At 43.0% G+C, this 14004-nt stretch overlaps 1 protein-coding gene across 4 annotated transcripts in view; it reads right to left on the bottom strand.

Moving 5' to 3' along the window:
• The window catches only part of RYR3 (ryanodine receptor 3), a 565051-nt gene that overhangs the window by 30800 nt on the left and 520247 nt on the right, over window positions 1–14004 (bottom strand). For 3 of the 4 annotated variants that reach the window (XM_086322065.1, XM_086322066.1, XM_086322067.1), the window contains exons 74-76: window positions 11113–11219; window positions 10662–10713; window positions 9622–9678 (exon numbers count right to left, since the gene is read on the bottom strand). In XM_086322065.1, the coding sequence (XP_086178191.1) occupies window positions 10670–10713; window positions 11113–11219 (151 nt within the window). In that variant the 3' untranslated portion in view covers window positions 9622–9678; window positions 10662–10669. Of the gene's footprint in view, window positions 1–1873; window positions 2003–2950; window positions 3040–3494; window positions 3576–3995; window positions 4014–4268; window positions 4343–6852; window positions 6930–8390; window positions 8471–8620; window positions 8721–9621; window positions 9679–10661; window positions 10714–11112; window positions 11220–13050; window positions 13148–14004 lie in introns of those variants that run through there. The other variant, XM_086322070.1, reaches the window with a different exon arrangement.

Below are 14004 nucleotides of genomic sequence, written 5' to 3'. Positions count from 1 at the left end.
AGGTCCTCCTGGCTGACAGAGCAGCAGAAATAGACATGTACACATATCCATAAATATTTCCATATGTAACCATTTATATCTATGTTAAGATGAACATGAGTTTAGCATATGGGTATCTCTAACTCTCCTTCATTCCCAGAGGGATCTTCTAGTCTCCTCTGCTTGCTCATCAGTGAGAAACCTGGCTCATTTCCATTATATTGGGTTGGCCAAAAAGTTCATTCAGGGCTTTCTATACAATTATATGGAAAGATCCGAACGGACTTTTTGGCCAACCCACTGTATGTACGGTTTCAGAATTAGTAACACATACCCACATGGGAAAAACTTCATCACCTAAACTGCTTATGTAAAGTTCTTCTTGCCTTTGGTCTTTCAGACTGTTCTCATTTCCAAAGTTTCTTAGGCCAGCATCTTACTCTCCAGCTCTTCAACGAGACTATTTTATGTATTTTTTATACACTGAGTCTTCGGCCACATTCTGCCTATGTTCCTTATGCTTCTTCCTGTATTTTTCTACCCTTTAATCACTCTCCAAATCACACAATCAATATTCAAAAGGAACACTGATACTAGTGTTCTAGTATCAAGTTCTAGAAAAGGCTTGGCTGAATTCCCAGGGAAGAGGTGAGCAGGAGAAATTTTGCCTGAAAATCAAGTAAGCATGTTTAAAATTCACTGTTCATGTACATGTGTTATGCGATCCCAAGACGCCTCTAGATTCTTTTTTGAAATAAAACTGATTGCTAAAGAATCTCAGATTCACCCCAAATAAGGGTGAATCTTCTTTTACTTTTGGGCTAAGTGCTCCATGGAATTTTCTGGAGCTTAGGATAGGTTCTGCAGAGAGCAAATCAGATGCTTGTCAATCTGCTCAATGATCTTCACAAGTAGTTCACATGCTGTGAAACTTCAGATTGGTCACATGTTCCTAGCTGTATCTCCCTATCTTTTTACAATCCTTGAGTAAAGACAGATCAATCTCTTCTGGAACTCCTTCTTCTTTTCAAGTCTTAGTCTTGTGTTTATTTCAGTGAGCAGATATGATCTGAGGGTGCCAGTTGGCTCATCATATAGATCTTAAAAAAAAATCTTAGATTCCATCACAGAGGACCATGATATAATTACTGATTTTACAGCAAATTCTGCCTGAGGACGTCCTCTACTCCTTTCATGAGACCACTGCAGGCAATGAATACATAATGCTGTAAGATGTAATAGAAAATGCTGTAAGGTGTAGACATTCACCCTGAAATACACCTGTTGATTTGCCTTTCATTGTACTTAGTTTATGTGCTTCTGAAGTTCCTTTTCCATAGAGCTGATTTCTGACAAATGAGTAGGCTCTCATGAATTCTGTTTTTAACATCAAGGCTCAAGATAAGATCATTTGTCCCTTTATTCCTCCATACTATCAATTATTTCTCTGCTTCACTTTCCATGCTTAACTGAACACCTATGATGTGCCACACATGCCAGAAATGAAGAATTTTAAAACACCTAAGAAATGTTCTGTCTGCAAAAAAATTTCAGTCTAGGAGGGAAAGCAAAATGTTAACTGCTACTGCTGCTAAGTTGCTTCAGTCGTGTCCGACTCTTTGCGACCCCATGGACTGCAGCCTACCAGGCTCCTCCATCCATGGGATTTTCCAGGCAAGAGTACTGGAGTGGGGTGCCATTGCCTTCTCCGAAATGTTAACTAGATCAATGCAAATCAAGTGTGACAAGAGTGTAGGTACTATTGGTTCCTGTTTATAGATAAATACTGTCAGTGCTAGAGCTGGATCCACAGTCCACATGTGCAGGGAATACAGAATATGGGAATGTTAAAAATGTTCCCTTCATTTGCAAGCAAACATTTCGTAGCACATACCTGGATGTATTCTGTAAGAGAATTGAAGATCTGCTTGGTGACCGCCAGGGCTTTGGAAAAATTGTGCTGTCCAGATTCATCAATGATGTCCTTCCCTGAGTAATACCAGTAGAAATCACTGATTGATTCCTAAGAACAAACGAGGAGAGTTTAGTATGTCTCACATATCAGTAAGTGAAGCTAAATCTCGTGTTCGGGAAGAGTACAAGAGAATCCTACATTTCCGTGACCACTTTGTTATGAGAGGAGCCTGGAACTCTATGAAAAAACACAGAGACATCTGATCCCAAGTACAGATACTTCCCCTCTGCAGGAAAGAACAGGTGAAAGAGAGGACAGTGTTCAGCCGGAGCTGGGTGACCATGTTATAGGACATTTATTCACAATGCAAAATGTTACATTAAAGATAAATATGATCACCCAAATACTCAGCAACATACTAGCTGGCACTGTCAGTACTAGGCACTGCTCTGAGCACATTACATGTATTAAACCTCTTCATCTTTACTACCACCCAATAAGACAGTACACTCCTCGTTTTATAGATGAGGAGAATGGAACACAAGAAGGCTTGATAGATTGCTCCAGGTCATGAACTGGCAAGTGGCAGAACCAGGCTGAGAAATTAGCAAAGAGAAAAAAGAATCCTTTTTTATGTTTGTGTAGATCTTCTTGAAATTATTTGGATTTTCCTTCAAACAATTAAACCAAGTGATGTCTGAACACTAAGAACTTGTAAACTCATTTCCCATCCTTTTTGTATCTCTTTTTCCTAGTGAAAGTCTGTTTTCACTCACAGGCTGTTTTATAGCTCTGGAGCACTGTGGCTAAGTTTACACCAGCTAAACTAAAGTAAACCAGCAGGTTATAATAGATTTCGTTTTTAACTGCTCCCTCTTAACACGTCAGTCTTCAAACTCACATTTAGGTATCTGATTTCCCATGAGTGTGTGGACATGGATTCCAGTATCTGCTGCACTCAGGCTGGACCGTACCCTCAGTCGTCCCTGGCCTCTGTAACTGTCTTTAGCTTCTAGAAGTGTACACGAGGAGAGCCGCCATCCAGCACCCACTCACCTGCAGACGCAGAAGGTAGTCCACGGTACTGATGATGACGTTCACCGTGGTGGTGTTGCCCATCTGAGTCCTCAGGAAGTTCTGGAAATCTGAGCACACCAGGGCTGGGTCAGAGCTCATCCCTGTCATGCCTGAGGAGCAAGTCTTACCCTCTCGGCTAAGCTCCGAAGAGACACACTATGTGGAAAGGCTGACAAGGGCACCCTGTCTGGGTCCTGGCAGGTGGTCAGAGCACCACCCTGAGCCCACCCATCCCAGTGACACCAGAAACTGGACATCGTGAGCTCTGAGGAACTTGACAGCAAGGGGTAGGAATTTAACTTCAACATCTGAAGGTTCTGGAAGCAACTTAGCCTGGATGGCACTAAATAACACTAGCCATGAAGTTTAAAGCTCATGTTACATAGCATTTTTTAATCGAGGAATGGATTAACTGTTGTCCTTGAACTAGCAATTCGTTATGTTGAGGGTGGCAACACGGAATGAATCATAATTTTGCACCTGAATGTTGTTTTCCCTTGACGAATCAATGTGTTCCACTTACCACTGTTGTGTCCTTCACAAAGTAACTGCAGGAATCTAAAGAGATCTCGTGTAAACTCGTCATTCTGGAGTACTTTTTCACCTTGAAAACACAGAATACGGGCAAGCATTTGTTTGCTTTTTCAACACAGAATACCTTCGGATACACATGACTGCAAAAATGCTAAAGGAACTGTGTCAGAGCTGTGTGGAAAGGGAACTTTGGATAAATGGTGACAAAGCCAATTTAAATTGGAACTGAGGCAATGCCCAACAAAGCTAGGATTGTCAGCCCCGGGATGCATTTGGAAGGAAAACAACTAGGCTGCTGGCAGTAACGGTTCACAGTCCATAACCCATGCTTTAGAAGATGGAAGACACTTCTTTAATTAAACAACAGACTGCTGACTTAAACTCAACATGCAACCACCAAGCCGAAAATGTGTCTGTGCTGGGCCAATTAAATAAGATCCCTTAGGACTCACACACAGGGCAGGAACTCAGGCCAGAGATTCAAACTTACCACGCTCACGAACAATGACTGGTGAAAAGAGAAAAACAGAAGAACACAGAGTAAGAAAACCACAAATGTCAAGATAGAGTGTCTTTAGCTAAGACTGGTTCTGTGAACACATCAGCCTGGATGTGTTTTATCAAAACTACGGATGGAAACATCTTGCTAAAATGGAGCAAGTCCTTGGAGGTTACGTAGCAGTGAGCAGGAACTCTAACCATAAATAGTTAACCAGGATTTTAATCGGAAAGAGAGCAGCCTTCACCTTCGTCAGTTACTTACGTGTTCCTTCCTCAGTAACCATCCCCAGGCCTTCAGCTTTATTCTGCCTCTCAAATGCATTCAAATCAAGGACACTTGTAACAGACGAAAGAAAACAAGGTTCAGGGCTATGCACACTGGGAAAATGGGTTTTTAATGTCAATGTAGCCATCAACTAAGAATATCCTGTCCTTGTATTACCATAAATTACATTACACGTTACAGTGCAGTTGAGTCTAACGGTTCTCTGGGTTTGTGACAAGCAGTGCCTGGAGCTCACAGCTCTTGACACACGCAAGGACAGGGCTCAGACACACTTACAGTGACTGTCGTTGTTTGTCCAGTTGGAGTCCTTCCTTATGGTTGAAGATTTAGAAAGGCTTTCCAAATAAAGAAGGAATAACCTGTATCTAAGATTTCTTAAGGGAAAGATTACTTTAACCTCCTTTAATTCATGTTCTTCCCACATTCATCTACTTTTTTTTTTTTTTTTCCTGAGAAACACAAGGAGTTGTGGCTTTTAGTGCTTAGGATAAATATCCATGGAGAGAGCAACAGTTTCAGATTCTGAAAGGCCACCTCCTTTACTCTATGCTTCAGGAGCCAATAATAGCCAAGATAATGCTTTTGAGAGGCCATGGTGTCCCTATGTGTTCCTGAACCTGTGACAAGTTTGCTTTCATTTGGTCCTCACCTTCCATAACCTTCCCAGTCACAACCACCACCAAACCCTGCTTAGCCAGGAACCCCTGGGTCAACCACAAAGCTGTGGTCACGAGGATGAGGACCATATGATTTCCAACTGAGGCTCACTCTGTTTCTCTAATAGAGTCTATCTCTTTCCACAGTATGAATGATTTCATAGAACTTAAGACCACAAAGTTTCACAAGAATATAGACCTTAGGGAAGCCTATGGCAGAGTCCAGTAAGATTCTGTAAACTCCCCTCTTTCTTTAACGACTGGGCAAAGAAAATGACTGTTGCCTTGAAAAGACTCGAGGGAAAAATCCAGCACCCCTCTCCCCCTTTTAGGGAGTCACATATGTTCTGGAATTTAGATAAATTTTACAGAGGAAGTGAAAATTCCTATTGCCCTCATGTTGGTTTTTCCCAGATCCTGCTGTAAAACAGGTCTTTAAAAAAATAATACAACACCATCCTTCAATTTTGGGAGGAGAATATGGACTCAGGACATTTGGACATAGCTGCTTTGAAGCATCACTGCTGATTCAGGAGACAATCTGTGTAGCCGACATTTCTGACCTTTATTCCATCCCAAAACACCCATTTCAAAATTTAATTTCTTGAATGGCTCACTATTTTACAAATATGTATTATTTTTATAATCAGCAAAAAGCCATTAAAATATCTTAAAAGTTCTGGTAGGACTCAGTTGGCCTCTTAAGAGTATGTCACTTATCCCTCTAAGACATCATTATAAATTAGCTTAGCAATATTAAGTGCTACAGACTACTAAGGGAACTCAGAAATTTAACTGAGAATTTCATGAGCAATATGGAACTGAACTGCCTTGATTTTTGCCATCTTTGAGTCCACATGTACTATTTTATCCTCAGTGAGTCAGGTCTGGCAATATTACATTTTCTTTTCCTGAAATAAACGAATTGGCTGTTGGTGAGGGGAAAATGGAGCTGAACACAAGGGATTGTACTGAAGCTCAGATATGTTCCCTACAACCCCGGGGTACAATATTTACCCAATCCAATATGACTAGCAATATTATGAAGTTCACCAAGTAAAAAGTCCATCCCCCAAATTTTCAACTGGACCAATGTTCCAATTTTAAGAATTATTATTTGGAAGCAAATGAGCTAGGTAATCATAACTTTGACTTCTTTTGGAATGAGTTGCAGATGATTCAATATATATATGAATCTTGAAGAATAAGAACACTTTTCTTAGAAAGACTGCTGGCTTGTTTCTGAAACGAGCAAGTATGGTAACCTTATGACTTTTGGTTACCTATTGTTCATCTGTCAGAGGGGAGGCTTACACAACTGGGTAATATAAATGGAAAGTTTAATGCTTCGTTTTTCAGACAATGTCAAAATGTTCCCACATCAGGATGTACCGCTGTCAAAATATGTACCCACTAAATATCTCTTCAAAGAATTGTTAAGGATAGAGATGAACAAAGTACCTAATGGATCTCATGAACACAGAGCCTTGAGTCACACTGAGTATACTTCTTTTCCATTCTTTTCTAATTTGACTTACGAGTACACATGTTTAATAAGAGAAACTCACACTCAGCTCCAAAGAAAGCAATATAACAAAAAAGGAGGTAAGGGCAATTCAAACACTAAACAGATGTAGAGAGGTAAGCTCTGTGTGTGTGTGTGTGTGTGTGTGTGTCTGTTACATGTTCCCCTCTGTGTGTTACATTTTCCCTTCTGAATGCTATTTGAAGGTAATCCTGAAGGCTAGAGGAATAATACTCATCCTCTTCTGAAGTAGGTATTCTTTTCTCAATAATTCCACGATAAGCCAGTTTATTTATGTGGCACTCTCCCATCCCATGCCCCTTTCCCTGAACAGTAAATAATTTTTAAAAACTGCTATGGGTGGTTTTCCCATATTTACCTGCAAGACTGCATAAGACCAGAAAGACTTTGAAAGAACCCAGCATCCTTTTTCTCCTTTAGGTAATCTAGCATTTTCTGTAAGGGAGACACATTTGAAAAGGAAAAACAATGAAAACTCTGGCACAAATATCGACCCTCCTCATTGCGATGGACAGATGGCAGTTCCCAATCATTCAGGCACACCAAGTGAGATTCAGGAGGTGGTTTTGTAACCCTGGGTAAGCATGAAAATATTCCACCTGTGGACTTAAGCCTTTCATGTGCCTGAGCCCCACTCTCTACTTAAAGAACCAGAATCTCTCAGGGCAGATGTTTTATTTTACAAAGGTTCACTGGTGTTGATAGATCTACACCGTTGGTACGGTAGATCTTTGACTTCAAAGATTTACTGTTTGAAGCCTCTTCTCTTTGGAACAGGTTCTAGGACTAGGCTGTAGTAATGTTTATGGTTACTGAGGTAAAATCTGAACAGCTCATGCAATGTTTAATGCATTGGAGGAAGGAGCTTAGCTAGTAAGGAGGCTAGTTGAGAGCACAGTATCTCTCACAAAGAGACTGTTTCCTCTGTTCTCTGTTACTGGCAAGCTAGGAACTTGGTCTGGCATAGTAAGAATCTTCTTAGCTTTTTTAAAGGGCTCTGTAAGAAAGTCAACTGATGGAGTGGTGATGGAAGAGAACAGAAAGTGAGGGGTGCCTCTGAAATGGTAGTTCTTAATGAGAAATTTGGTTTGTGATGAATTAAAGCCTGGGAAAAATTATATGCAATAGTGGTAGTTATGGATTTGGAGATTCTCAAAGGCCCTGGGAATGCCAACAGTCTTTGAAATTTCATTTTCCTGTGCACACAGATGCTTTTATTTTTAGCTAGAGCCTGGAGTGCTCAGGAGACACTACTGCATGTCTATCATCTGTAGCCAGTTCCAGGTCAGATGGTTGAATGAATTCCATGTGCCAGGTACTCCGCTATATATCTCTGTGTGTTCTCTCTTTTAATGCATGATGGCAGGGAGTTTTATTTTCATGATCCACTGCTACATCCTCTACCCATTGAAGAGAGCCTGGCCCTAGTACATAGTCAGTGATCACTAAGCAGCTGTTAATATGAATGACTGAATATGAATGACTGAATAAACAAGTGTGTGGGGTTATGAATGTCACTTAACTGATCAAGCTTCTTGCTCACAGTAAGGCAACTAATAAATGAAAGTGTTGAAATAAAAACCAAAGGCTGAGAAAATTTCCTCTAGAGTATAACTTGCAGAAAATCACCTAATGATAAAACAAATGTAATGTTTTTCTTTCTGAACCCTAGATGACCCCTCTTTAGTAAGCACATGTTTGTCTGCAGACTCCCAGTCCTGGTCTTATCTGATTTCAGCTACTCAATGTAATTGGCCACTGAGGACAGAACTCCAGCAAAGGTGATTCTTGGTGGCCATCCATGCAGCAGAGTCAACCTCTCTTCCCCAAAGTGTGACAGCTGTTAACTGGAAATACCCCAGGAAGTCTGCACCACCTCCTGTGAGCCCCCATTACCTGCTGCACACCGGCATTGCCCCCATTCAGAATGGCGATCCCCAACTTCAGAGTCTCCACCACCATGGGGCTCATCTCACCTGTCGAAGTAAAGATTTGGTGGAATCACCGAGGAAACAGGGTAAATCACATCTACTGGGCTTTATCCAGATTCCTTAATAATGACTTCATGTCACAGGGTGACATGTCAGTGTTAGTTAAGGGACCCACGCACAAGTCTCTGTATTCACCTTTGCTGGCGCTGATCATCTGAAGGACCATCTCGGCGGCTCCACGCTCATGCAGCCGGGCTTGCTGATAGAGGGTTTTCTGCTTTTCCATTTCTTTCTCCTGGAAAAAATAGCAGGGCGGAGGGGATGTGTTTACCCCCAGAGAATTCACTGTAGTCAGATGAGTTGAGAGAGAGACTCTTTACTCTGCTAGGAAGGCAACACACGTAATTTCAAACAAAACAGATCTTGGAAGTGACCTCAGACTACAATGGTTTGTTTTCAATGTTATAAAGGAAAACTTGCTGAGGGCTCAGCTGGAATTCATCTGAGCACAGCATATGCCTACTTATCCAGAAAGCTCAGACCACACTTAACAAATGAGATGCTAGAAGCCAAAATTTTCCAGAACTGTATCCATTTACTTTAAAAAATATATGTATTTATTTGGCTGCCCTGGGTCTTAGTTGCATCATATAGGATCTAGCTCTCTGACCAGGGATTGAACCCAGACCTCCTGCATTGGGAGTGCAGAGTCTTAGCCACTGGACCACCGGAGAAACCCCTGTATTCATTTACTTCTGCTCTTGAATATTTCGTCTATAAAACAGTACAAGTAAACTAATGGAGTTTTATTTTGAGAGACTCAGGGTCCCACACTGCCCCAAATCAAGATCGTCATTAAGTACATTTACAGAATAATAGTGCAAAAACCATCCAGTGTCTCCACTGCTGTGAATTTTCACTTTTGAATGTTTGCATGTGCCCTTCCATGGCTCCTGTTGCTACCATACTTGGGTTGATGTAGGAGATTTCCTACAAGAACAAACTTGAAGGACCGTCTGCTGACTGGCTGCCTGCTACCTTTCATGAGGCCAACAGACGCGACCACACCAGTGCGCTCATCCAGGCTGACTGGCGTCCTTGCCGCCTGACACACACGGTGGGCCAGTTGCGTGGCTGATGCCAGCATCCACCCCTGAAGGCCCTCCTGGCTGGCTTCAAGCTTAGTGAGAACTCACTTCAAATGTTTTCTCCTTGTCTTCGTCCTCGTCTTCGTCTTCCCCACTCTGACAACTCTGGATTCCACGCAGCCGGGAGAGGAGGAGGCAAACAGTCAGGTTAAAGGTGGGCCTAGTAAACAGGACTCTGCTCTACTGTGTGAGGGCAGGGGACGGGCTGTAACTCACAGGCGCCTCTGGACCTCAGCACTCTGTGAAACTGAGAACATTCGGATCCCAGCAGGCAACATTCTACTCTAAATACCACCTTTGTGGTTACCAAGGAGTTCAGAAAAGAGAAATGGGAACACCGAGTCAAAGGGGACATCCCTGGTTTAACCACAGACCCGAACTCTCCTACTTAAGAGAGTTCTGTAAAATTCTGGTGTAAATCAAGGGATAGGAGTGCAAAGAACCTGCCCATTCTCAACATGAGTCAGAGGCTTGGCCATAAGATTAGGGAAAGCCAGGATGTGAATCCCAAAGTGACCCCACGGAGCACCTGCCAGAAAAATGGGTGCTCCCGTATCTCCCCACACAACCCCATCTCTGCCCGACAGGAAGTGCTCCCACCAGAGGAGCAATAGTTTCGCTCAATCACTCGGCATTCCAGAGGCCACTGACTCCATGTGACCTAGAAACATCATTTCTGGTCACTTCATCTCTTCTAGAACACTAGTTACTTCCTCTAGTTTCTAAGCCCGTTTTCAAATGTACTGGATTTCCATCACCTAGGGACGTGGTTGAACTGTTGGACGTGTTCTGAGCATCAAGTGAAAATTCGAGGATGATCTAGATGTCTGAACCCTGTGAAGCTGGCTGCAAAACGTCATGTGAACACAGGCACCAGACCCCACTGTTTCTGCAAAGCATTGTTTTCATAGGATGATGGTAGAGTAGTTTACTAATGTTGCCTGCAGAGCACGTGAATTGTGCAAAGCCTGGAGCCCACACCATGACTCAAGTCCCAGGCTAGTTGCTCAATGTGACAGTTTCCATGTGCCTGAAGAGGTCAAAGGGAAGCAGGAAGACTGCAATGACAGGAAGTAAACCAAGTGTACCTTGGCCATCATGCTGGCATAGGAGGTGTACAAAGGGTCGTCTTCCAGTTTGCTGGAAAGAATGGAGGAAATATTTAGCAGACCGACTTTGGACACAGTAGAAAAGACTGGGAGGCATATAAATCCTAATATACCAGTGAATTAATTAGAAGCCCTCCTCCCTCACCCCAGTTCTTAGAAACCACTCTGAAAATCTGAATCATTATTGGCTTGACACGGAATTCAGGGATGAAGTTCCAGTTTCAGGCTGCTTCATCTTCAGACTCAGTGTCAAGCTAGGGCTATGGTTTCTGTATTTTCCCCTAGAGGTTTCTTGATGGCCAAGAACAAGACAGCAAGGAGGGCTGTTCAAATCTGGCACCCGCTCTGTGCACACTGCCACTTGGGGAGGACAGCGTGGGGAGGACCCAGCCATGCCTGGGATGTGAGCAGGATGCTCCAGGGTGCTGACCTCCTCTCCGTGAGAGCGTTGCGGCTAAAGTGGAGGATGATCTGATGAAGCGGGTCTGGCTGCTTTTCCACCTCTTCCTCCTCCTCCTCTTCCACCTTGGGAGATTTCTACACAAACCAAGGCAGATAGGTTTCAGGCATGAATTTCAGCACGTGGCATACCACTGCATGCGAACAAAGGCGAAGCACCAGGAACAGAGCGCATCAACTCAAAGCACAAAGAGAACCACAACGTCACACGTTTATTTCAGGACAGAAGCCCTAAGGATGCAAGGTCTGGGAATGAAATGTGTGTATATATATATATATATAAATATATAAATATATTTTTCAGCCAATTAAATAAACATTGCAATTTTGGGTTAAAACAAAATGGAAGGAAAAGCAAAAGCTTGACTGCAGGGGAGGCGCTCCAGACTCCAGTCAGCAGAACTCTCATGCAAGCTCTGGGCACCCGCATTCAGGAGGGAAGCCCTGGAGAGTACCGAAGAGGCTGTATCTCTCCACCAACACCTGACATTTCTCTTGGAGAGCTGGGCTGGGAATGGGGGTAGGGCAAGAGTTACAAAGCACTGGGGCCATCTGGGCGTCTACTACTATCCTAGACTGAACCCAGTGAAATGCTTCTCTTTCCTGAACTCAACCTTTATCCTGAAAATCTTGCTGTCCCTGAGAGATGCTATCCTGGAGCTGTGAGCCTTGCAGTTTCTCCTCTGAGAAAGTCTTTTCTCTGTCTCCTTTTACAGAAATAGCAGCTGATGCCAGACGAATAAGTTGACTTCCCAGCAGTGGTAGAACCAGCAGGGTGGACCATACTCAGTAAATTGGTGAGAACTACATAGGTTGTGTGAATGGTTCAGAAGAAGGGGAAGGTTGAAATGATGCTCATTGTCAACTTCACACTAATCAAGAAACAGGAAATCAAGCAAATGTCTTTCTCGCTGACAGGAATGTATGAAAAGATAGATGTGCATAAAGAGAAATGGAAAGAGAATGAGCAAGAAAGGATTAAAGGACAAAAGACAAGAAGAGGAAAAGAAACTGAGGGAGATGTAAAGAAAAGTGAAAGTGAAGTCGCTTAGTCGTGTCCGACTCTGACCGCATGGACTGTAGCCCACCAGGCTCCTCCATCCATGGAATTTTCCAGGCAAGAGTACTGGAGTGGGTTGTCATTTCCTTCTCCAGGGGATCTTCCTAACCCAGGGATCGAACCCTGGTCTCCTGCATTGCAGACAAATGCTTTACCTTCTGAGCCACCAGGGAGATAAGGAAATACAGAAAAAGTCACATGGCAAGTATAAACGTGAGATACACAGGGTAAGACTAATGGAGAGAGTAGAGATTAGAGAAAAAGGTGAATGGGAGAAATAAGGAGAAAGAGGAATAGAACTAGGGCTTGGCCAAGGTGAGGAGGGTGTATTTTCTTTCTGAACCAGGATGAAGCTCAGTGATACTGCTGCAGTAAGCTTTACCCCTTGCGTGTTGTTTCAAGTAGTTTAAGCACATGAAGCCTGTGAGAGACGGGACGTGGCAAATCTTCAGAAAGGCCAAACACAGAAATGTGAGATGCAGGAAGGGCGTTTAGAGGTGCGTTCCCCAAAGGGGAGCTACCCACCAGAAATGCAGGGCCTTGGCTAGGGTGGGCTGGCCTCCTGCAACCAAGAGTGCTCAAAACTTAACTTGGCATGAGCTTTCCAAGGCACGGCTGTGCATCCCAAGAAATATTAGTTGTTAATAATGAGGAGGAGGATGATCACAGGACCAGCACCTCCAAGTGAAATTCATCCTCTGGCTCTTAGGACTATTATTAGCGGGGCTTCCTCTGAGAATCTATACACCCGATTCTTTGTGAATCTTTCAAAGTTATAATGCACACACATGAATACAAAAATCAAACTCATTCGTACCCATATCTGCTCCCAGTTGAGTCAGTACTTACAGCCAAATCCTGTACTAGTTTCTCTTCAAAGGAATACTCCTCTGTTTCTATCCAAAATCTCTGATAGCCATGGAGGAAGAGGTTAATAGAGCGGTGCCTGAGCGGAAGGGGTGAGAATGAGGTCAAGAGGGGTCCACGGGACACCTTGTTTTAGTCTGGGCGGTTAACGGTTAGTAAGCAGTTTTGTACAATTCTTATCTTCTGATTGGTCAGGGTAGCCAGGAGCACACTATAAGCATTTATTTCAAAGAAACCAGAACCTGCTAACATGGCAGATCCTGAATATTTAGACAGCCTTCTGAATGAACTAACAATGGTTAGTTCAAGACCTGGAGGTCACATTTACCCTGCTCTGGTCTCACTGGGTCTTTATCACGTCTCCCCTCTAATGAGAATTCACTAGTTCGAAGAACAGCCTTGAGTTATCTGTGAATATGGCAATTTGGTGATTCCTTTTGACTGATCAACTGTCCAGGTAATCCAATCTAAATTATGCTGATGGTGAGCTGTGTAGTCTCAGATATACTCAAAGCAGCAGAGTGTCCTTCTTTACAGGGCCTGTGAGGTACCACAGCTGCAAGGGCTCCAGTCTGTACTCAGGAAATGAAGCTTGGGTGTGTTGTACTCATCAGCAAAACTTCTGCATGCTTCACAGGTTCCAGTGCTGGCCCTGGTATCTGGGAACACTGAATAAACTGGCACAAGCCACTCCCTCTCTACAGGACATGACGGACTTCTGGGAATATTAACCACTGAAGAGCAAGTGAGTGGTTACCAAAATGTGAGGAGGACCAAAGAGAAAAGGAAGCTCAAGACCAGACTTATCAAGCCTTGGTCATTATTTCTAGTAGAATATAGCCCTTACCATCTTTCTTCAAAATCTGACCAATCAGAGGTGTTTTTTAAAAAAAATTGTACAAATTTGTGTTTTCATGGTCATGTTAAATCATGGTC

This window comes from Bos grunniens, chromosome 10 (assembly GCF_055505025.1).
Source record: "Bos grunniens cultivar Pamir isolate PY7600 chromosome 10, Bosgru_T2T1.0, whole genome shotgun sequence".
Taxonomy (NCBI): domain Eukaryota; kingdom Metazoa; phylum Chordata; class Mammalia; order Artiodactyla; family Bovidae; genus Bos; species Bos grunniens.
Note: the sequence above shows the minus strand (reverse complement) of the source record. Positions and strands in the feature narration are given on the sequence as shown.